The sequence below is a fragment of the Manihot esculenta genome, chromosome 9 (genome assembly GCF_001659605.2).
Source record: "Manihot esculenta cultivar AM560-2 chromosome 9, M.esculenta_v8, whole genome shotgun sequence".
NCBI lineage: Eukaryota > Viridiplantae > Streptophyta > Magnoliopsida > Malpighiales > Euphorbiaceae > Manihot > Manihot esculenta.
In genome coordinates this window covers 36,220,271-36,243,047 of record NC_035169.2, presented here as the reverse complement: position 1 = coordinate 36,243,047, position 22,777 = coordinate 36,220,271, and the positions used below count along the sequence as shown (strand labels likewise).

The window sequence follows — 22,777 nt, the reverse complement described above, 5'->3', positions numbered from 1 at the left end:
AATCATTAAAATTTCCCGAACAAAATCACGGAAAAGAGTTTTTACGATATAAAATTCGAATAAAGTTCCAAAATTAACTTGGTTGTTGCAATTCCGAAAACCCATAATAACTAGTAAATCTCTATTGAACATTAACTTCCAAAATAACCGAATCAATAAATTTTGAAAAAAAATCAATCACAGAAACAGACTCATAATTCTTTCACATTAATGAAAGCCCTCCTTTCAATTCTTGTCTTTTGACCGAGAAGCAACCATCAAAATGTAAAAAATTATGAAAAAATTCCATACGAGAACTAAAAGTCTTTGTTTCCATCAAAAATAAAATGTCCGACTTGTAACTAGGAATCAAATCTTTCAATGTAATAATTGTCCGAGAATTACCGCCATAAATCTGTCAAAGAGGTCTGTATATTTTAAAAATTGATTGGATTATATGTGAGAAACATCCCAATATGCAGAAATCATAATTAACGATCGGAATATTTCTGGAGATCTTAATAAGGATAACAATATCTTTTTATTCATCAATAATCCATTGACGCTCAGAAGAAAGGGGAAGTTAAATTCAAAAAACAGAAAAAAAATAAAAATATTAAGTCACAAACAGACCACACAAAAAAACTTTTAATAACTCCCAAACGTTTAAAATCAAACATTCGCTTAATATCTATATTTTAATTTTTAAAATTTTTTTTTAATCGGAAGGTAATGAGTAGGGGTGGAGTTATTGAAAAGTAAAATTCATAATTTGAATGCATTTCACTGTATGACTTATCACCTAAGTAAGTATAATAGGCAATATCTATATTTTAATTATTGTATATAATAATTTTATATGTGTTTGTTCAGTAAATGTTAGTACTTCAAAAATTAAAATATATTTCTCACAATTAAAAAATAATAATTCAATAAGCGTAAAAAGAAAACTTAAATGAAGGTACTGCTAACTGGGATTAAATATTACCAATAATGTGGGTAACTTTCCTCAATTAAGCATCCAACTTTACTTTTCTTTTCTTTTTTTTTCCAAGTTTGAAAATTAGGCATCCAACTTGCATAATGAGAGCCCACCACGTCCGGATCTATAGCTCCACCACCTCTCCAAAACTCATCCAGATAACCTTAATTATGTTTTAGCTTTAGCAGACACATTCTCTCTCCCTCTCTCTCCAAAAACACAAATATATCTCAGACATTCAAGAGATGAAAACCACACAAGCCATGAGCAGAAATTAAGGAAAGCTTATATACAGATATCAAAAACTACATTACCACACGATCGCTGCCATTACAACCCATCTCACACACCATCACTAAGCCCAAAACATCCGAAACACAGCTACTACACTAGAACAATAACTAAAACATAATCCACCTTTGCATACAAACTTCTCCAAATTAACATTGGTTTGGCCTTTCCCACAGTGAAAAAGACATTACATTCATCTCATATTTCACACGTCGTAAGGAGGAGAAGGACCCCTGGGTCCAGCCTCGCTTGCCTTTTCGTATGCATCCGATGTTGATCTTCTTCGAAACCGAAAGGACTCTCTGCCTCCTTCATATCATAACAAAACAGCTCATCAGCATTTATATACAATCGTCTCATCTTAAGTAAATACAAATACATGCAGCTTATGAGCATAAAATGAGCTCATGATCATATACTACTTGTCCCACACATGGCTCAGCGTACCATCAATACTATTATTCTACTGGCCTCATTCTTTCTTTTATAATTACTATGAGATGAGTAAAACGTACGTCTATGCATAGCAAGTACACAACCCATTTGCGATACAATAGACAAACACAAAGCAAAGTTCAGTTCCACCTAGTCAAGATTAATAGAGGAGCTAGCATCATCACTTGCCATCCCAATACACAATAGAAATTTTCAATTTGTATTCTATAAATTTTTTCATTCATTTGGCTTTATATTTTGCCTCAAAATCAACTACTACAGACACCTGCTTGTCATAACTAAATTTGGGTACACTAGATCACTCTTCATAAGAATTTGTTCAAGATAATTTCATACAAAATCAACTGGTGCTTTATCCCTTATTTATTTTTTTTTAAAGATACTCTATTGCAATATTGTTAATAATGATAATATCGCAATTGCATGTCAAAAAAGGAAAGGTAATATCGCAATTGGGTTAAACTAACAGGTCAAGTAACCACGCATGGTTAAGTATGGTTAGCCTGAGCTGGCCAACACCCATGCATAAAAAGTACGTCAAACAACGACCTAAAATGTCATTATCCAAGGCGGCAAGATCAATAATTCACTTAAATAGAGAGGTGTATTATCATTATCCAATTGCTGGGCAGACCCACACCGCTAAATGACAAAATTAGCCTCACTCTATTAAATTTGCAAACCTACTGCCCTTTGGATATTTCTAGTAGCAACGCCCATCTCCGGTTTCTTAGGAGAGGTCATTTTAGGCATTTTGTAAAAAGACCAGGGCCATGATTATCATTCGATTGGATCGAAAGCAAACCTTACCAGAGAAGGGAGATACCGGAGGAGTAGAGCCGGCAGGCGATACTGGTGGAGAACCGTTCTGATATCCAGGCGGTTTGACTATCATGATACTGCGCGTAACTCTAGTCACCTCCTCTGGTGCATCCTCGCCGTAAGATCTCGCGTTTCGACCCTCGGTTTCTGATCCACAACAAAAGGAGATGTTAGAAACTATACCGGCGAGCGACAGAAATAAATCTATCGCCACTTACTGAAACTATCCTTTTGACGATAGTCTCCAAAACTTGAAAAGCATACTTCAGCATTCGATAGTCGCTAAAATAACCACATCTATGATATAAGGTTGAGCATTATGAGTTAAAAATCACTGGATTTGTAATTAATGTTGCAACAATTGAATCATTAATCGAATAACTCCTGAAAACAAAACATGTTGAATCTCGATGAAGCTGGGCTCCGATTGAGATGAACACAAGTTTTTGCGATCTCGATATATAGTTTTATATAGACCTCCCGTTTTGCAAAATTAACGTTCTATAGATCATCCTCCATGGGCCTAAGTAAGCAAAAACGCTGCATACCCTTGCCAGAGGATGACCGGAAGTTGAAGGTCGAATGCTTCCGCAACTTGCCAAGGCCGTTATCCGGTGGAGGCCCCGCAACAGTATCGTCCCACAGCTGGTCAAGCAGACCCATGGCGCACGTTAACGGGATTCTGCAACTACTGAGGCAGAAAAGCGGCGCAAATTAAAACCACAATATCCAGCATAAGAGGAATAATAAAGAGCGGTGAAGATATTTAATGAAGGCTGAGGCGTTAAAGTTCGAACAAGTCTTTTGTTTGGATGTGAATCTGGTCCGTTGATTGAGATCTACTAGTTTAGAGTGATGTGGCAAGTGGATCGAGAAGCACGTATGTTGGGATAAGATCAATGTGAAATGTGGGGTCCGCGACCCAGTAGATTATAGATACATAGAACGGTGGACACGTGGTTATAAAGGGATGGGAGAGACCTGTCACGTGAGCGGTAAGGAAACATTGTTATTTTTGGCCTATTTTATTTTTTTAGCTAGAACCATAATCTGACTCAAATTGAAATTGAATAACATAAAAAACAATTATTGAAATTAAATTTGATTTAATTTTGAAAAAAAAAATAGTTTTTAAACAAAAATAAATTTAAAATTTAACTAAATTTACAATTAAATTAAATTTGATGAATTTTTTAATAGAAAATAAAGTACAGATGCTTAAATTATAATCCTCCAAATGAATAGAAAATCTCCTAACCACTAAATCAAATTTAATATATTATGTATTTTTCACTTTTAATTTTATACAAACATTAAATTATTATGTTACTATTAATTCTTTTATGCATCAAAAAACATAAAATATTTTATACAGCTATTATTTCTGTGGTAAATTATACATAATTCAATTAATTTATATTTTAAATATTTTTTTAAAATAAAAATTAAGAAAATATAATGTAAAATCTTTTAAATTTATTAAAATATATTTATTTTCAACTTAAGTATGAAAAAATATATCTTAAATAATTAAATGACATATGTTTTTATGCTGATAATAACTATATAAATAGAAAACCGAAATAATAAATTTTATATTTTCTAATATTATTAATAGCTCTATTTTTTATTTTTATTATTAAATAAATCAATAAAATTATTGGTTTTGTTTCAAGTGCCAAAAACGTCTCTTTTTTATCAGACTGTGCTCTTGGTCCTTAGCCGCCTTTCGCTGTGCTGTGCTGTTCAATTTTTTATTTTATCAGACTGCGCTGTTCAATTTGCTTTGGCCGTGTCAAGATATACTTGGGAACTTTTTTTTATTTAAGACGTACTTTTAATTTATAAATTCATTTTAAAACCACAATAAATTATTTATTTAATAAACTTATTGAAAATCATTTTAATAGTTTATATTTCATTAAAAAGTATATTTATAAATAATTTAATTTTTTAAAATAAAAAATATATAGTTTTTTTTATCAACAAATTAGCTTTTGCTTTATATAGCTACTCGTCACAGCAAAACTTCATTGTAACAAAAAAAAAACTCATACTGCTGTTAATTTTATGGTAATAAAATTTTCAAAGTTTAGCTATTATATCTATAATATTATTTATTTAATGAGAAATCTATCAAAAAGAAATATATGAAATATAATAATAAAAATTAAAAATAGCAATTATTAGAACTCTAATTTTTCAAAATATTACATATGGCATACTATAAATAACACTAACAATAGCATAATCAGTTTTACATTTAATAGAATGAAAGTTTGCATAATACGCCAGCATGACTAATGCTAATATAATTCGTGCCTTCTCCGCCTCAACAGAGGAACACCATATTCATATAGTAATATTATGCACAATTTTTCTTGCATTATCTTTAGTTACCACAACCATAACAATATAGAAAAATTGAGTCATTCATATCACATCACAATTAAACTTGATATATCCTATAAGGGAAGACACTAAACAATAATTAAATAAGACTGATGTAATTGAGAGGAAGAATCAATAAAAATACCACTTTGTTGGAGTAAATTAAAATCAACAGATACATGGCATACTATTGTGACTTGATCGAGCCGTATAAATTCAAAAAATACTTTTATTTCTTGCCTTCTAAATATGTCATACAGTAAGTATAGTCAGAGTTAGTAATAGTGGCCCTATGTATCCATATGAAATCTTTGCAGTAATTTTTCTCACTATATTGCGAAACTCATAAAGTTGATAGGATCATGTTTATGACCACAGAGACCAATGAGCCAAATTGCATAAGCACGTGGGTATTAAAAGAAAACATATTCCAAGATTTCAAATGAAGATTGGCAAATGGAGCACCTAGGATCATGCAAGACACATCGTCGAACCAAATTAATAGAAACTGAGAATGCATTATGAAAAAATCACCAAAAAAAAAATTTACAATTTTGGAGGGACCTGAAGAGACCATATTTGCTTCCATGTATCTGGAAGTATACCAGAAGAAAAAGAGGTTGTAGATATCACATGTTAATCATGTGAACTATACATGAGTTGCTAAGAGAATCTAGAGTGCCAACAGGGGAGAATAGAACTTGCTGATGATTCCAGTTCAATATATTATGATCAATTAAATCTGCCACCTTATTAAGGCCAATCGGACAGGTTACATGACTAAGCAATCTAAAATTATCTAATCCGGACACCTATGGGTTTGACCAAATGGAAGTACTCCGACCATCTCTTATATTCATCTTAATTTTCATTTAAAGAACTCTTCTACCGGCCAATAGAGTTTGCAAATTTATGAGTTGTGGTGCCTTTGGTTGACCTGATAAAATGAAGATCGAGGAAAATATATCAAAACCCTAACCCATAAGGTAGAGGGATTATGTAAAAGTCTCCAACATTGTTTTGCTAAACGCTCAAGGTTGAAATTTTTAAAATCCTTAAATACTAAACCACCCTAAAACTTTGATTAATAGAATTTCTGCCAATTTATCCGGTGCAATTTCTTAACTTTATCATCACCGCTCCACCAAAAATTTAAAACAAACTATTTAATGCTATAATTTGTTAGTGACAGAAGTTTCTGTTTCCACGCCTAAATTTTTTAGTGAACTCTATCCTTCACAATAGCCAATATCTGTTGTCAATAACGTACTAAAAGAATCGGTAGACCTAAATAACTATTTAAAAATGATAATTCTAGCATGTAAAACTTTCAGAGAAGCTCCTATTTAAGACTAATAGGTATATTTTTGCTAAATAGAATATAAGACTTTTAAAAATTAATTAATCCATCGAAATCTCTAATATAAAACCGAAGTGGACACAATAAATATTATCATACGAGCAAATAATAGAGCACCTTTCTGTAAATAAAAATGGCATTGACTAAAAAAATAAATAAATATAATAGTGTAGTCCTGTGAATAATAACTTTTAAATAAATAGTATAATTTATGACTTCTTTAAATAGTTTTATTTTTCTTAGTTTATAAGATCATATAACAAAATTACTTATCATTATTAACCTATAAATAAAACTAAACACTCTTTTCATACGTATGCATTTAATTTAGTGAATATTTAATTTGAATATAAGAAATATAATTTAGCTAAATTAATTTTTAATTGTTTGAAAATATGATACACTTTTTTTTTATATTATGATTAATATATAAATTGATTTTTATAATTCTATTTATTTCCAATACAATTTTTTATTAATTGTTTATTTTTCTAAATAAAAGTTTATTGTCTTCATTTTATATTAAAAATAAATATAATTAAAAGGTTAAAAGAAAAGTATGTTTTTAATTAAAATAGTTATTATTTTCTTAATATATATAAAAAAAATATGAGACAGCATAATTAAATAATAAAAAAAACCCATAATTAGATTGCAACATTATATATAAATTTTATTATATAAAGATAAAATATTGATTACATTCTATTTAGTTGGTAAAAAAGTAAACATAATTAATTTTATTGTATTAAATGAGATATTTAACAAAATAAAAATAATATAATAAAATATTTACTTGTACTTTAAAAAAGGCCTTTTTTTGCATTTCAATAGTTTTATGAAAGTGTGAAAATGTTTATGTATTAATTAACATTTTTAGCATTAAATGATCCACTAAAGCAGACAATGCTTTTTACCAGCAACATTTCCAAAGGCATTTAGACTAAGAACAAGATAAAAAAATAAATAAATAAAACTTTTGGATTTTCATCCCATTGAAAGATTGGTCATATCTACTTGAATATAAACCTTTTGATTTTTCTTTTCTTTTATTGGTTTGGATAATATATATATGAAATAGATAGCCTCTTGTTGAGAATGACTTCTATGCCCTGTTTGGGTGGATAATAATAAAAATGGAACAACTTGGAAGGCGATAGAGAAAGGAAATTATTATTATTATTATTATTATTATAATAATAAAAAAAATTATTGTTTTGGTAGAATATGTTAAAGAGTTATTATTATAAATAACACTAATGTGATATCATAGAATTATTCTTAGTCTATGTATTTTATATAACAAATGAATAGCCTATAAATAAAATATATGAATAGAATTAGTAAAAATATATTAATTTATTGTTATCAAGTGACGTGGTATATATTTCTTTATTAATTATTAATTTTGGTATTATAAATAATAGCTGTTAATTGTTTACAAAATAAATTATATTTTAGTATTTTAATTTTAGTATAATTAATGGATTAATTTTTTTATTTTTTAAAATTAAATATTTATATTTTTATATTTTTATTTCGTTCAGACTAGAAATTTTTTCATTTTAAAATTTATTAAAAATAAAAAAAAATAATTTAAATTTCATAAATATCAGGTCAAATAATTTATTCTATTGGCAACTTATAACTGACTTAGTGATGTATACTTCACTTTATTATTCTAATTGTGATAATAAAATTTTAAAATCTCAAATTTATATTAAGCTCTAATTTAAACAGAATAAAAATAAAAAATTTAAATATTTGATTTAAAAAATAAAAGCATTGATCTATTAATTATATTAAAATTAAAAATTAAAATATAATTTATTTTTATTTAAATTATAAAAATAAATTTTAAATTTTAAAATTTAAATTATTCTCTCAAATTTTAATAGTTAATTATTTATTATTGATGTTTTTAATTCATTTTAAACAAATCCACAACATTAATATTTAGAGGTCAACTTATATACATATATAATTTTTATAAAAAATCTATGGAAATCTAAAAAATAAATTCAGATATAAGACTACTCCCACTTAAAAAATTAAAAACTTCAAAAAGTCGATAAAATAAACAAATATCTCTTTGGATTCTATTTTCAACTTTTCCTTCCTTCCAAACAAACAAGGTTAAATATATATCGCGAGAAATTCTTTAATTTATTAAAATTGATATGAATATGACGGGAGAAATAGTGCCTTAGTGAGTCATCTTCGCACTTGTTTTACTGTTTCCTACCTAAAAGGACAATTCCATACAATTAACATTTTTTTAATGTGACCCCACCATCATGATTCTTTTTTTTTTCTTCATTAATTTTTTTTAATTAAAATTAAAATTTCAAATTTCGTAACTATAATACTATAATTTGAATATTAATATATGAAAATTTATTAACGATCAACTTCTCGTGAATGCCCAACTACTTTTGACAAATCAACTTTATCTGAATTTAGATCCAATTCAGACCCGGAAGAAATAAAAAGTCTCACGAATTCAATTTTACTTTGTTTCATTTAAATTTAATATTTTTTTAAGCAAAACTATTCAATCATTTTAACAATTTTTTGATTTCAGATAATACCAATTTGATTCTAATTCCAAACTGTAGCCGCCTCAACTCTGCCAAAGTATTTGCCAACTCACTTTGTCATCATTAATGAGCATGTTCCTTTGTCTCCATCACATGAGCACAAGGTCAAGTTGCTGTGTTAATCCAAGTCTACATGATTATTTGCCTAACTAAATATTAAACAAATTAAATATCCATCAACATACAATCTTTTTTATTGCCATGACATGACCAAGAAAAAAGTAGAAATGTTCATCTCTGCAAGTAATCTATTCAGGACAGAGTAGAATTCTTTAGAACAACAATTCATAGGAGTTTGACACCAGCTTCTCTCACAGAATCAATCACAGCTTTCACCTTTCCATGATACCTCTGTTCTCTTTTCAGGAAAATGGAAACAGCAGGTATGTCCTTGAGCAGCAGCCGCTCCCCGAGTATTTTCCCAATTTTGGCTGCAGCAGCTACATCTCGAGTATTCTCCATGCTTGACCTTAAGGCCTTCTCTTGTGAGCTTGCAGAACATGCCACTGTGGCAGATGGCGAGTGGATAACTTGGGCACTCACAAATTTGTTTGTGAAATGCATCTTCAGGATATAAGGTTTCAGAAACTCTCTAACTCTAGGTGGCCACTTAACTGGCGGTGGAATAACCATATTTCTCTGTCTGCAAGCTAGTAGGCAATACAATCACAAGTAAAGAACTGAAATTCATGAACAATTCAAACTATCCTAATGATGTTAGGAAAATGAAAATAATTTTCGACATTTGTATTTTGATTTAAAATATATTTGACCAATTTTGGCGCAGAGAACAGGATAAATAAGATACAGATAACGAACTTCAACTGCCTCTTCGTATGTGTTAAACATTAACAAGTAAGAGATAGCTTTTGATACTCCAATCAATTGAGGAACACAAAGTACAAAACTAAGTTGGTATTTGGGTGCCCCAGTACACAAAGAAAAGCAATACAAAATAAAATTGGAGAATAGAGAGAAACTTACATACTGGAAAGGAAAAATCAGAGAAAAGCTGGAATGGTAAAATTTATCAAAGCAAAACAACTTTTTGGAGGTTGCAAATCTATAATTACGATGGCAAAGCATATTTGTATCTCAATTACCACATATACGGGCATGTTGAAGTGGATTCAGCTAGAGTTACTCATCTTTGGGATCCCTGTATCCATCTTAGTTCTTACCACAATCTAAAAACAGTAAAATTACGTGCTTTACAAAAGGACGTGAATAGCATACCACTATAGGATAAACCCTCCAGCACAGCAAGGCTTTTCCTAAGGATCAAATAGTCAAATACCTACTTCAGTGGCTAGGAAAAACTCACTAGTTATCAAGATTAAGCTCATCTCTTATTATTCCTTTGAAATCAATCAAGTATGCTAAAAGAGACAAAAGCTTGTGCATCAAATAGGTTGATTGAAAGGAACACGTGCTGGGTTGGCCAAAAAATACATATATATTCAGAAGCATACGCGTTATGTCATTATCTGAAAGATGCACCACCCATAAAAACTAAGAAAAAAATTAGCTTGTCCACCCCATATAAGAGTTAAATACACACAAAATACTTATTTAGGCCAAGATCTGTATGCAGTTATTTTTTTTTTCCAAATGCAAACTTGACACTCCAATGTTATGTATTCACTCGGAAAATCCCATCAAAGCTTATAGCATTTTGAAAGAAAAAGAAAGTATGTATCTGTCAAACTATCCCAATTAGGATAAGGAAAGAACAAATATTATATAGCACTGACAAAAAGGGGTTTAAGGGTCTTAGCAAAAATCTCCATTATCAAGCACATAGACACAATCAGGTAACATTTTGGTTAGAGTAATTACACTAACGAAAACACCACTATGAACTTGATCATAAAATAGAATCAACTAAAGGTATCGAGTTTAGCACACAAATTCATTAGAAGCTTAATTGGACCACAAAGAAACTCCATTCTTTTTCACATTTCACAATTTCTCAACAAAAAAAAAATTCAAGATTTTTTTTTTCACTACAAGCCATATGTTTTCTCTCATAAACATTTCATCGAACAAGTGGTATGCCACAGTGCTTATTCACACACAATACAAATCCAATACATGCAATTTCGTTTGTGATAGGAAAAGTGTAGCTGACCTCAGGAAGTTCCTACTTCTGGTTCCGGGATCAGATTTCTTCAGAGAGAAGCTGGAGGAGAAACAACGAGCAGGGGACGAAAAGAGACCAACGCTTAGGTGCGGCTGGCAGCACTTAAGTTCTAACCGGTCATTGCGATTTCTATGAATGAATCTTCTTAGTGGGCTAACTCTGTGACTTGCGGACCCAGCCCACTCCTTCCTACCCAAGAAAATCCACTAAATTTTTTTGGCAACAAATAATAATTTAAATTATTGATATTATTTACCGTTATTTTATAGAAGCGAGATAGTTTGAGAATTCAAATTATCTCTTGATATTTAATTCAAACTAGATGTATTAATAATAATTTAATAATTTTAATTAAATTTAATTATTGCATCTTATATTAAAATTAGATATTAATATTCTAATATTTAGAAAATAGGGTTTAAGCGGATGTCTAAACTTGGCTAGAAAAAGACGTTCTTTTCTTTTATCCACCTTCCTTTTGTCTGCCAGTAATGTTTAACCGACGTTTAACTGCTTCTCTACTATAATGTCACTTGTTTCTGTCACTCATATCTGTACGTACGGACGCGTAAAAGTCCCTCTCCACGTCAGACGACCATTTAATTCCTCCCGACGCGTATGTGAGCAGAGCTGTGACTAAGCTCGTTTCCCTTATCTTCTGTCACATCATTGGACTGAGTTTTTTTTGTTGGATCTGTGCTTATGAACTATTCGGCATGCCCCATGTGTTCGGGTTTAGACTTACAACCGTAGACCGATTTACTTGAGGATGACCTAATCGATTTTGGATCTGCATTCTTGTTTTAGGGTGAGAACTTGCCCATATAATTACAGAATTAATAGAAAAAATTTGACCTTAATTTTAACTATCATTTCTTAACTTTTGCTAAATGCCAAAGTGGAAAAAGATTATGGGATGGACTATTTTTTTTTTTTCATTATCAATAAACTAATGCTCATGTATTAGATGTCATAATCTTTTATCTCACAACAGATTTGCAGTTTTGCAAGATTAACCATTGATGCTTATGTAAACAAAATTACCATCAATGATCCATCACTTCTGGCACATCCACAGGATATAGATGAATCATTTCCATCCAAACATTTGAAGCCTCAGGTTTCATCCTGGAAATACACTTCCAAACAGCACTGTTGCATTTAAAACCACTTCCAAATGCTAATTGCCACACTCTATCTCCTTTTCTAACCCTACCTTTTGCCTCAAGGTAGCTTAGAGTATACCAAATTGATGATGAAGATGTGTTCCCAAATCTGTAAAGTGTCATCTTTGATGCTTCCACATCTTTATCTTTCAACTTAAGGTTCTCTTTTATAGCATCAATCACAGTCTTCCCACCAGCATGCACACAAAAATGATCAAAAGCTTTCTTGAAGTTGGGTATGTAAGTTCCTCTCCTTTTTTTACACGCCATTGATGAGATTACATATTTGATTAGCTCAGAATATGGTAGGACCATTGCTGCCAATGTTGCCATGTTGGTTTTCAATCCTTCGCCTGCTACTTGCAGAATGGATCTTGATAATGATACTCCTGTGTACCCTTCATCGTCTTCTCGTTGGTAAACGCAGTTGTAGGAGCCATCTTTAGAACCAAGATGGGTTCTTACTAGATGTTGAAGCTCATATTTAGCAATGTCCCTGTCGGATTTTCGGTTGGAGAGCAAAATAGCAGCACCACCCATTCGAAACAAGCAGTTTGCTAGAAGCATAGACTTGATTTTTCCTTCGTAAACATTGGATGTGGTTGATTCCGTGCTGAGGACAAGAACTAAAGAATTTTTATGCACTTTCAGAAGGTCTTTGGCTAATGATATTGACAAGAGCCCTGCGCTGCAACCCATTCCAGAAAGATTGAAGCTTAGAATATTGCTTCTGAAACCAAACTTGTTAATGATCATTGATGCTAAAGAAGGAGTTGGGCATGAAAGGCTGCAATTTGTGATTAAAATGCCAATACTTTTTGGGTTGATCTTGTGCTTTGTGAAGAGGTCTTCAACTACTGTAAATAACACCATTTCAAACTCCTCAATGGTATACTTCCAAGAATGATCTGCTGGAAATAGATGGACGCCTGAAGGAAGGTAAGTTTCATTACCAATACGTGATCTTTCAAGGACTTTGGTTTGGAACTCGGCATTTGAATTGGAATTTCCCAATAATTCTTTATGTTCTATGAAGGCGGAGATGGGAACTCTTTGATAATCTGGTGCCTTATAGCACGCAAAGTCGACAAGATAAACACGCTTGGAATTGAAAGAAACAATGTAAATGGCAATTGCAAGGAGAGATATTGCTGCTAAAAAATCTATGTTATTGGAAAATAGGGACAAGAGAATTTCACCAATGTTGGATTGCTTTAACACCATGAAGCTTCCCATGGCTGTCTGATTCTTGGATACTAGTGAATGAGTTGCTATATAGGCTTATAGATATGTGTAGGATATTTTGTTACAGTTTGGCAGAGTGAAAGGAGGTGTGTCCTTTGTTTAAGCATAATCAACGGCTGGTTTAATCACTCATGCAAAGAAGATGAAATTAAACATATTCCATGGCCCAAAATTAATCATTCATGTAACAACGTTAACTGAATGAGTCTGAGTGTATTAATTATTCTATGTTATACTGTAGAGAACAATGAATGAGAGCAGCATAAGGTCCAAATCCCAGAAAGGGGTTAAGCAGTTTTTAGCTCTGGGGGTGGGAGATTAAACCTGGGTAAGGATTAAACATGAGCTTCATCCTTTATATATATATATATAATAAATTATTATCTTTGATTAATGATTCATTTACCTTGCCTTAATATTAGACTCGATCATGAGTTAATTCATACTTGAATAACACAAAACTGACATTAAACCACACTAAACTCGAAATTGGAAAAGCGTTTTGAACGGTTCAATTCTGTTCTTTAAACAAAAAGTATTGCATAAATTTAGGCAATGGGCAGCGAGGATCAGCCAGATTAGGAAGAAGTGAGGAACCTAGACTACTTTCCTTTATGATTGGGTTAGGCTTCTTGCTGGGCTATTGGGAGGTTCTTTACTTCAACTCATCCAGTGTTCCTCGAATGGATCTCTTAGGTTTTGGCGGGTCTTCTATCTTGTAAAAACTATGTCTTGCTGTATGTGTCTGTATTGGATTTTTGTATCTAGTTTAATGTAACTGGAGTCTGGAAATTCTACATTCTGACAGAAAAAGCTGTCACAAATATGTACACCAAAAAAAATAATTGTCTCAATTTAATTTCCTTGCCATCAATGTAACACAATATCAGTACTGAATAATACAAAACAACCAGAATGGTAAAACTCATGCCCCTCGTGAAAACAATTATTCATATTAATCATTGAATCATTGCAGGCCTCAAAAGGTCTTGACAAATATATATATATTTTTTCATTCTGGCTTTCATTTGAAGTCCTTGTATGGGATGTATCCAGCATATTTATCAGCCTTTGCTCCAGCTTTATGATCATAGTACTCAACCACAGCAGCACCAGCTAGTGCAGCCAGCGTAAGCGCCTGTGCGTGCAACCTGGATTTATTGTACCAAAAGTTTAGCCAAAAACCATGGAGAAGAATGTTGTTATCCGAACAGATCCCAAGTTTTTTCAATTTTTTTTCCCTTCCTTTAGCCTAATCCTAGATGAAGACTCAATAAAAGCATATTAGTATTTACAGGCACTGGTTCCAAGGACCCAGACAAGCTACGCACAATCAAAATCACAGCATCACATTTATAAAGATATCATATAGAACCCATTTTCTATTGCAAAAGTTTCTAAAACCTAAACTAAACTGTTTCTCATTATATCAGAAATTACAGGCAGGACCAGAAACAAAATCAAACAGAACATGAGAAAAGAAGAAGAATTACCTAGCATGAATAATCCTGACACTTGTTTTCATGTTGGGTTTAGACCAATTGTAGGCGATTGAACCAGCAATACCGCTAAGCCATAGAGAACCTTTTTCAAACAGAAGAAATGTATCAATTCAATATCCAAATCAAAACCCAGATAATTTTTTCCTAAAGAATAAGACAAATCATCTGATTCAGGAAAAGAAAATTACCAACAGTTCTTAGCTTGTTCTCGGTGACCCATTCCCTAGCAGATTCAAACTTGCTCTTAGCTTCAGCCATCTTCAGGAAAGATTTTTTCTTTTTTCTTTTTTCTTCTTCTGTTTTTTTGTCTTTGACAATGAACGAGAAAACAATGGTTGAGAGAAAGAGAAGAGGAGGGCGATTTTATAACCTAAAGTCCGTGACTTCTTGGAATTTGGCTGCGTGGGCTTTTGGGTACGCGGAAATAAAATAACGCTGAATAAACGTGGAAGCGTAGCCAAAATTGGCGAGCTCACGAAGGTGGGCAGGAAACCTGCTATATGTTCTCCATTCAAGAACTGACACGTGTTGTAATTAAAGCAAAAATGGTCATGGCAACTTGAGCAGGATTCCTGTGGGCGTCAAGACATTGTATTTTGTAGCGGTTTTGTAACGTGAAAAAAGAAAAAAAACAATTCTTTTATAGGAGAGACCACGTGGTCAACTATTAGTGTCCGTTAGATGGACGATGTCAAAAGTCCAAGTCCGATTAGCAATGGCCTATTGGGTATAGAATTTAGAAGGTCGGATGAGGAAATTATAAATACTCATATTCTGTCTAGGTTCAGTGGTCCTCCTTTAAATTCAACTTGATTATCTAAAGAATTAAAATATTATCAGCAATGGGCCGAACGAATAAAATATTAGAAATGCTATTAGCCTGATTAAACTATATTGATATAATTAAAGTTAAGTGTTCATGTTAAGCCAAATTATCAAGGAGCGACTTATCCTGGTTGCGTTCCATTTAGTTAAGCTACCGAAAATCCTTTATAGTTCTGAAGTGTTCTTGATCAATATTATCACCTCTACAGGAAATCATAAAATATACTAACTAACAAAAAATAGTGAAAAAAAAAATTACACAGTTAAAAAGTATGAGTTTGCTGCATAATTTCTTTTCAAAATTGTTGGGTAACCTGTAACAATGTAACCTTTACTTTGCATCATCATTTTTTTTTCTTCTTTTCTCTTTTCTCTTGATTGGTATGTCAAAGTTCTTCATTTTGTTCAACATGATTTCATAATTTCATATAGACAAGATCCATGATTTCATAAGGCCATAAGTCATGCATGCACATGAAAACTAAATGATTAGAATAAAGAAATCAAGCTTTGCAATTTTATCACGATTGCCTATTAATAAGGACTTCTGCACAAACTCCTCTATTACTTGTGAACTTTCCTCTCTCAACCAACAGCCATGAAAAAATAGGCATTTGAAACTAAAATATTAACAGGACTAAAAAAAAAAAGTAATGAAAAATAGAACCCACTTCATGAAATGCCTCCAACCAGTTCAACACCTAAGCATCTAAAACCAGCAAGCAAAAATATATATGTCCAACTTTACCAAAAACCAAGACAGAATTCCTTTATACAATCCAAATAACATAAAAAAGAGCTCAACCAAAAACCAAGCACATTCTACCTGGAAATAATCACCCAATAATCAAACCATACAAATTGATAGAGCTCCAATCTAAGTCAAATTTCCTTCTCTTCTTCACAACCATGTTTATTTGGCTGCGGATTGAGGAAATGCATTAGGTAATAGAGAACTCCAATCAAGTTAGAACTCGACAACTGCTAGAGAGATTGGAGATTGTCAACTTTTTTCTTTTTTTTTTTTTAATTTGGTGAGATTCAACTAAGAAAATGGAAAGTAATACTCATTTGATATGAGAAAAACTAAGTGTAAAGGGAGAAAATAAGAGTGGAGAAAGGGAAGAGGCTAAATAGAGAAAGGGGAGGGTATCGCCACTGAAAACCAGATATACACTTGTTGAGGAAGGAAAGTAGATGAAAATTGTATTAAAAGTAATTATGAAATTAATAATGTTTTATATATAAACTAAAACACAAAAAAGATAACATTAGATGGATATTCTTTTGTATTAATAAAATTAAATTAAAAAATAATTTAATTAGTTTGGTTAAATTATATAATATTAATTATTTCTTTAGTAGGAACGTAATCAGACGCTACCTGTTACAAATTAGAGCCAAGTGATCAAGTGACACGTAATGCTACAGAATCACGAAGACCGTAAACGTAATAACAACAATAACTTAAGGCTAAAATGGTAAAATGACTAAATAACATTCTCACTACGCTACACGTGTACATCCTCTCTCCTCCAGCGTAAACATAAAAGACCCTCTCTTTTTGGGCTTGTACAGTGTTCCAGAAGGATCCAAAGTCCGAAAATCTTACCATTCTCTCCAATCTAATCTTCACAGAAGGTGACGATTTTTCCCCTTTCTCATTTTTTAATTTCCAATTAAATTAATTCCTCATTTTATTTTTAGCCTTCAATAGCTGAATATTAACCCAAAGCCAAGGAAAAATCAATTATCTTGTTTTACTTTTTTTTTTTTGTCGAATAATTATATCAGGTTTTTATTTTTGTTGAAGATTCTTTCCATCTCTTATTTATTTTTGCTATTTTCAGCTTAATATATTGATTACGGATCAGTTTGAGTTTGATGTTGGATAAATTGTAGTCTATGATGTTTGAACGACTTTTTTTTAAAAAAAATTCGACAGAAAAATTCTTTTTAATGTTTGTGTTATGTAAATGTTTGATAATTGTGAAGAAATGTGTGAAATCTTATTGAAATTGTTGTTGGGGTTTCAGGGAAAAATGAGCAGTCGTGCAAGTCGCACTCTTTATGTAGGCAATCTTCCGGGAGATATTCGTCAGAGAGAAGTGAAAGACTTGTTTTACAAGGTATTATATTCATTTAATTTTGAACTTAGTTGAATTCTATATGTGAGTCTTTCTTGGCTTGGGTCTAGTTATGGTTTAATCGTTTTATTTTGTTGGCTTCATTTTGAAGCCTTTCAAGTTTTTATTTATTTATTTATTATTGTTTTATTAGTATTTTTTATCTTCTCGCTCTCAGCATTTGTCTGCCAACATTGGGCTCTCTTTTTTCCCCTCCATGTTTACCCGTGAGCGCAGAATTGTTTCAAGATGATAGCTTGATGAAAGTTTATTAGGGATAAAGAGATATGATGTGTTTTATTAGATTGTTTGTTGGGATAAAAGCTTTTGGACACCTAGCATTTTAGCAATTCTGACAGCTGGGGTGGTTGAGCAACTTATGCTGGAGCAAATTACTAATAAGAATTACGTCTTATGTTCCTTTCTAATTGCAGTATGGGCCCATAGTTGATGTTGATTTGAAAATCCCACCGAGACCTCCTGGCTATGCTTTTGTTGAGGTAAGCTTTTACAGCTTCTGGAGAATGACGTGGGGGATAATTTCTTCCTATGGATTTGTCTGCTCACTAACGGCTTGTTGAATTCAACAAGCTTTGTGCGTGCGTGTGTGTGTTTTTTTTTTATTTCCCCCTTCTGCTTCTTCATATTCTTTTGTTTTCTTTGCTTGAGAATTTTTCTTTTTTGGATTTTTCTAATTCATCCTTAAATAGGTTATATGATATTGCTGATGTTTTTGAACTTTTTATTTGGTAGTATGAAGATGCTCGTGATGCTGAAGATGCAATTCGTGGTCGTGATGGATATAACTTTGATGGATGCCGCTTACGAGTTAGTATTGATTCACCTTCATCTAATATCTTGTTCACATGTCTCTTTGCGGATGTCAATGTAAGTGGCTGTATTTATACTTTTGCATTTCAACTAACATGTGATCCCATTAGGTTGAGCTTGCACATGGTGGACGAAGGCTTTCATCCCCGGGAGATCGTTATAGCAGTTATAGTGGTAGCAGCGGAAGCCGTGGAACTTCCAGGCGCTCCGACTATCGTGGTATATTTCATTCTTGCACCATTCTTCTAGTTCCATGAAGTATATGCAGTTAAATTTTGGTTTGACATTCTCCTTTATTGCAGTTCTGGTCACTGGATTGCCTTCTTCTGCTTCATGGCAAGATCTCAAGGTCTTGATTTCCTTGCTACAGCTTAGGACAAATTTGCCTTTCAAATTCAAGTCATGATGTCTGTTAGGACAAATTTGTACTGTTATTGATCGTGCTTACTTGATGGTCAGGATCATATGCGACTAGCTGGGGATGTCTGCTTTTCTCAGGTCTTTCGTGATCGTGGTGGTGAGTTGATTAAACTTTTATGCTTTATGATTTTGAAATTAATTTACGTGGCTTACCCCAGTTGATTGGAGATGGAGGTTAGTTGAGTTTATGCGTGAATAATGGAATTAGATATACTGAAGTTTTATTTAGAGGGTTTGTGCATATGTGTTATAACTTGCACAACTAGATTGAAGATCGAATGGGGCTTCATTCCATTTTCCAATATACTTGGGGTCATGGATCTGTTGGAATGTTTGTGACAGGTTGTGAGAAGTGATATTTGCTAGGCTTGAAATTTAATGTATTAATGCTTTTCCCTTCTCCTTGCATCCAATTTGTAGGTATGACTGGAATTGTAGATTATACAAACTATGATGATATGAAGCGTGCTGTAAGTTGTTGTGCTGTTCTCAACTTTCTGTTATTCTTTGAGAATCCTGGTTTTATACATCATAGTATCATTGGTTTTGAGTTGATAGTCTCATTTGTTTATCTTCAGATCAAGAAACTTGATGACTCGGAGTTTCGAAATGCATTTTCTCGGGCTTATGTACGGGTATGTCATTACATATGTGTTATATGTTGTGATAAATCCTTCATTTGATTTTTGGTTTTGCTTATCTATTGGCTTTTATTTAGGTGAAGGAGTATAGTTCAAGGAGGAGCTACTCAAGGAGTCCTAGTCGTAGCCCATATGGCCGAAGTCGGAGCTCAAGCTGGAGCCGGAGTCGTAGCTATAGTGACAGAAGCAGGTTTGCTTTAACTTTGGCAAATGTTAGATTGTGGTGGTTTTCATAGATAGTAGATTGTTGACCACAAGTTATTGCAATAGGTCTCCTAGGGCTAAATACTCTCGCCACTCTCGATCTTTATCTGTTTCCTCACGTTCTCCGGCAGGATCATCTCCCCGATCTTCTAGGTATCCCAGTTGCATCCTTCCTTCTCCTTTTCTTTTCCTTATGACATATCATTGATGACTATAGTTATAGTTTCTGTGGTTGCAAGTCACAATGCTATTAGTAAGAAGGTGGTTAGATGAAAAATTCTGTTGATGCCTTTTTACTTTTATGCATCCTTATACATGTTGAGTTCTGTGGGAAACACTATCGAATAAAAGGGAGGATAAACATTAGATCTTGGAAAAATTATTTTCAGTCTCTGTGCTGCAAGTTTTCTTATCGCTACTTGCTTGAAAGCCAATTATAAGTTTAGTTAAATTGCCTTCAAGCGGATCATACATTCTTTTGCTGCCCTTTATTAAACCTATTGTTAGGATGGGTGGTGCCAAAAATGGCCTGCATCTCAGCTCGAGTTTTAGGAGTACTTGGCTGACTTGAAGCTATCCTTTGTTTATTTCCATAGCCATCATATTGTTATTTTATGTTGAAGAATTTGCTACTTCACATGATTAGACTGTTCAATGTTAAACTACCTTTGGCTTGTGAAATAAGGATATCTGAGTGAACCAAGGCTTCTTGAACCATCGTTGTTTTTTTTTGTTTTTTTTGTTTTGTTTTTTTTTTTTTTTTGGGGGGGGGGGGGGTTAGTTTTGGGGTTGTTAACATATGCCATATCTTTTTTTCCTTTGCATCAGAAGGTAGCTATTGCCATATTCGGAATCCATGATCTATAGCTTGCACTTTGAGGAGACTATTCTCATATTCTGTATCATGACTTCTAGCCCATCATGAAAAAACCTTAAATTGTACCAAGGTGCACTTTCCTATTATAACTCTAAAGGAGCAGTGGAAATGTATCTCATATTGGATGTTTTATGGTGGGCTTTTTCCTTGGGTTGAAACTAATTTCTTTGCTAGAAACTTGGCAGTTGCCCGAGACTGTTCCTGCTGAGTCCAAATAGTTAGCAAAACTATAATTTAGTTCCAGTTCATACCTTGAGTGAGTTGCATTGTCTATGTTTGTCATCTTCATCATGTCAAATCTGTTAGTGCTACTCCTTGTTGTGCATGGCATCTCGATTTTGTACTGTTTCTTTATATTGGCCAAGCAAGGCTTTCGCCTTTGATAAGTTTATATACTTTTTCTTTGTCTGTATGATCTACTTTCAAAGAATTGGCTAAAGGTCTTTTTATGACATGCCAGTGATCACTGGGTGTTGAATACTGATCCGCCATCAGTATTCAGTATTCAGTAGTGCTCTTTTTTTGACACAAGTCTTCCAAGTTTCACATGCTACTGAAATGAAAGCTGCTGCTGCTGCTTTTACCCTCTTATTTTAAGCATGTCATTATAGATAGTAAACCTTATCATAAATGCCAACTGTTCCTGATTAATCCATGTGCTGCTCCATGGACGTGCTTTAGACCCATTTTCTTAAAAGGATGGAAAGAGGTCACAAAGAAAGGGTTGCCAGGTTGGCCAGTTGTCGTACTTTGTTTATAAGGGTTGCTTGTTTGCTTACTAGATCTGGCTTTGTGCAGTGACCTGGATTGGATGTTAGGAACTTGATGGGATGTGGTGCTCATATATCTACATCTCTTTGGTGGTTGAGGTAATGCAGTTTTTGTTGATGAGCACCTCTCAAACATCCTAACAATCTCATAATGCTGTTGTGGTGATGTGTCATCTAGTGCTAGAATCAATCAAGTGTGGATGGGTCACAATTAAAGCTGGATTACTCAGACCTAAGTGCTATTCATACCATCCCACACATCAGCTGTATAAACGAAACGTTTTCCTCTGGACTCGGTGATACAGATAGGGAGGGTGTAGTTCTCTTAACTTTGGCCACTGGTTCTATGGTGCTCTAGTATTTTTCTTTCTTCTACACGTTGATTATTTACTTATGATCTGCTGAGAAAGGCCGTTGTGAAAATTGTGAGGTTGTATTTTATTGTATGGTGCATTTGATTTTCATTTTTTTTAAGTCGCTTCTAAAGATAGGTGATACTGTCTGTTTCTTTTGGTTGGTCGTCACTCTGAGGTGGAAGTGGCAATGAAGCTTTTGGATCAAGGATTATAATGGATTCTTGTGGATAATTGGGTTGTTTCTGGAAATTTTTGCAGATCCCGGTCAAGATCAATATCTCCTCTTGCATCAGTAAGTGGAATTTAAATTTAAATTCCTATTGTTATTCGCAAATGCATTAGATTGGCCCCTCATTTTCCCTTTATGGTATCATTCTTGGTGCAACACAGCCTCGCAGCAAAAGAGCAGGTAGAAGCCCAGGCAGACTTGGCAGAAGCAGAAGCCATGAATCTCGATCCCGTTCACCTGTATAGTTTCTCCTTCAGCTGCACTGGATGATTTTGTGTTTTTCTTGATTCTTTGACTCTGTATATTGTTTGGTTTATCTGATTATCGGTGCAATTGGCAGGTGGGATCTGATCGTAGCCGATCAGCAGGCTCTCTGGACTCCAGGGATTGATATTGAAGATTTTTCTTGCGTAGTTGTAAAATGTTATCAACTAGATGTAGTTAAAACATACGAATCATTGCATGCCGAACTATTGTTCAATTTATGAGATCACATTTGCGTTGGTCGAGGATGTTTGAGCTGTTGATGGAGAATAGAAAGATCGTTCATTGATTTTCGAA

The 22,777-nt window shown here is 32.9% G+C and overlaps 5 protein-coding genes across 10 annotated transcripts; 1 reads left to right on the top strand and 4 right to left on the bottom strand.

Moving 5' to 3' along the window:
- Positions 1–1,225: 1,225 nt before the first annotated feature.
- On the bottom strand, positions 1,226–3,290 carry LOC110622929 (dormancy-associated protein homolog 3). Its single transcript, XM_021767676.2, has 3 exons — positions 3,079–3,290; positions 2,519–2,677; positions 1,226–1,561 (listed from the first exon to the last, which is right to left on the bottom strand). Exons 1-3 carry the CDS (start codon positions 3,191–3,193, stop codon positions 1,458–1,460), a joined length of 378 nt encoding a protein of 125 aa, XP_021623368.1. The 5' UTR covers positions 3,194–3,290; the 3' UTR covers positions 1,226–1,457.
- A 5,761-nt stretch (positions 3,291–9,051) lies between these two features.
- On the bottom strand, positions 9,052–11,151 carry LOC110622240 (50S ribosomal protein L18). Of its 5 annotated transcripts, XM_021766692.2 has the most exons (3): positions 11,013–11,109; positions 10,118–10,155; positions 9,052–9,531 (listed from the first exon to the last, which is right to left on the bottom strand). In XM_021766692.2, exon 3 carries the CDS (start codon positions 9,512–9,514, stop codon positions 9,167–9,169), a length of 348 nt encoding a protein of 115 aa, XP_021622384.1. In that variant the 5' UTR covers positions 9,515–9,531; positions 10,118–10,155; positions 11,013–11,109; the 3' UTR covers positions 9,052–9,166. The 5 variants fall into 5 exon arrangements, with proteins under 5 accessions (XP_021622384.1, XP_021622380.1, XP_021622382.1 ...); XM_021766688.2 differs by lacking the exon at positions 10,118–10,155 and having other exon boundaries at positions 11,013–11,151; XM_021766690.2 differs by lacking the exon at positions 10,118–10,155 and having other exon boundaries at positions 9,052–9,524; positions 11,013–11,145.
- Positions 11,152–11,379: 228 nt separating this feature from the next.
- On the bottom strand, positions 11,380–14,113 carry LOC110622237 (3-ketoacyl-CoA synthase 7). The gene has a single exon (XM_021766683.2). It carries the CDS (start codon positions 13,424–13,426, stop codon positions 12,071–12,073), a length of 1,356 nt encoding a protein of 451 aa, XP_021622375.1. The 5' UTR covers positions 13,427–14,113; the 3' UTR covers positions 11,380–12,070.
- A 150-nt stretch (positions 14,114–14,263) lies between these two features.
- LOC110622241 lies at positions 14,264–15,332 on the bottom strand. The gene is made up of 3 exons (XM_021766694.1): positions 15,126–15,332; positions 14,929–15,019; positions 14,264–14,586 (listed from the first exon to the last, which is right to left on the bottom strand). Exons 1-3 carry the CDS (start codon positions 15,193–15,195, stop codon positions 14,460–14,462), a joined length of 288 nt encoding a protein of 95 aa, XP_021622386.1. The 5' UTR covers positions 15,196–15,332; the 3' UTR covers positions 14,264–14,459.
- Positions 15,333–17,301: 1,969 nt separating this feature from the next.
- Positions 17,302–22,777, top strand: LOC110622239 (serine/arginine-rich splicing factor SR30-like). Of its 2 annotated transcripts, none has more exons than XM_043959961.1 (14): positions 17,302–17,403; positions 17,799–17,891; positions 18,323–18,388; positions 18,642–18,716; positions 18,830–18,938; positions 19,022–19,068; positions 19,179–19,236; positions 19,560–19,609; positions 19,718–19,774; positions 19,858–19,970; positions 20,051–20,137; positions 22,246–22,279; positions 22,378–22,455; positions 22,557–22,777. In XM_043959961.1, the coding sequence occupies exons 2-14, from the start codon at positions 17,805–17,807 to the stop codon at positions 22,605–22,607; spliced, it is 912 nt and encodes a 303-aa protein (XP_043815896.1). In that variant the 5' UTR covers positions 17,302–17,403; positions 17,799–17,804; the 3' UTR covers positions 22,608–22,777. The 2 variants fall into 2 exon arrangements, with proteins under 2 accessions (XP_043815896.1, XP_043815897.1); XM_043959962.1 differs by lacking the exon at positions 17,302–17,403 and adding an exon at positions 17,428–17,556.

Bases quoted from the DNA above. Each gene is read 5' to 3' on its own strand.
- LOC110622237 (XM_021766683.2), bottom strand. From the start codon at position 13,426: ATGGGAAGCTTCATGGTGTTAAAGCAATCCAACATTGGTGAAATTCTC.
- LOC110622240 (XM_021766688.2), bottom strand. From the start codon at position 9,514: ATGGTTATTCCACCGCCAGTTAAGTGGCCACCTAGAGTTAGAGAGTTT.
- LOC110622929 (XM_021767676.2), bottom strand. From the start codon at position 3,193: ATGGGTCTGCTTGACCAGCTGTGGGACGATACTGTTGCGGGGCCTCCA. The intron at 2,678-3,078 runs GTATGCAGCGTT...GTTGTGGATCAG, and splicing joins CCGGTCATCCTCTGGCAAGG to AAACCGAGGGTCGAAACGCG. The intron at 1,562-2,518 runs GTAAGGTTTGCT...TATGATATGAAG, and splicing joins TCCGGTATCTCCCTTCTCTG to GAGGCAGAGAGTCCTTTCGG.
- LOC110622239 (XM_043959961.1), top strand. From the start codon at position 17,805: ATGAGCAGTCGTGCAAGTCGCACTCTTTATGTAGGCAATCTTCCGGGA. The intron at 18,939-19,021 runs GTATATTTCATT...CCTTTATTGCAG, and splicing joins CAGGCGCTCCGACTATCGTG to TTCTGGTCACTGGATTGCCT. The intron at 19,069-19,178 runs GTCTTGATTTCC...CTTGATGGTCAG, and splicing joins CTTCATGGCAAGATCTCAAG to GATCATATGCGACTAGCTGG.
- LOC110622241 (XM_021766694.1), bottom strand. From the start codon at position 15,195: ATGGCTGAAGCTAAGAGCAAGTTTGAATCTGCTAGGGAATGGGTCACC. The intron at 15,020-15,125 runs GTAATTTTCTTT...TGTTTGAAAAAG, and splicing joins GAACAAGCTAAGAACTGTTG to GTTCTCTATGGCTTAGCGGT. The intron at 14,587-14,928 runs GTAATTCTTCTT...CAATAAATCCAG, and splicing joins GTCAGGATTATTCATGCTAG to GTTGCACGCACAGGCGCTTA.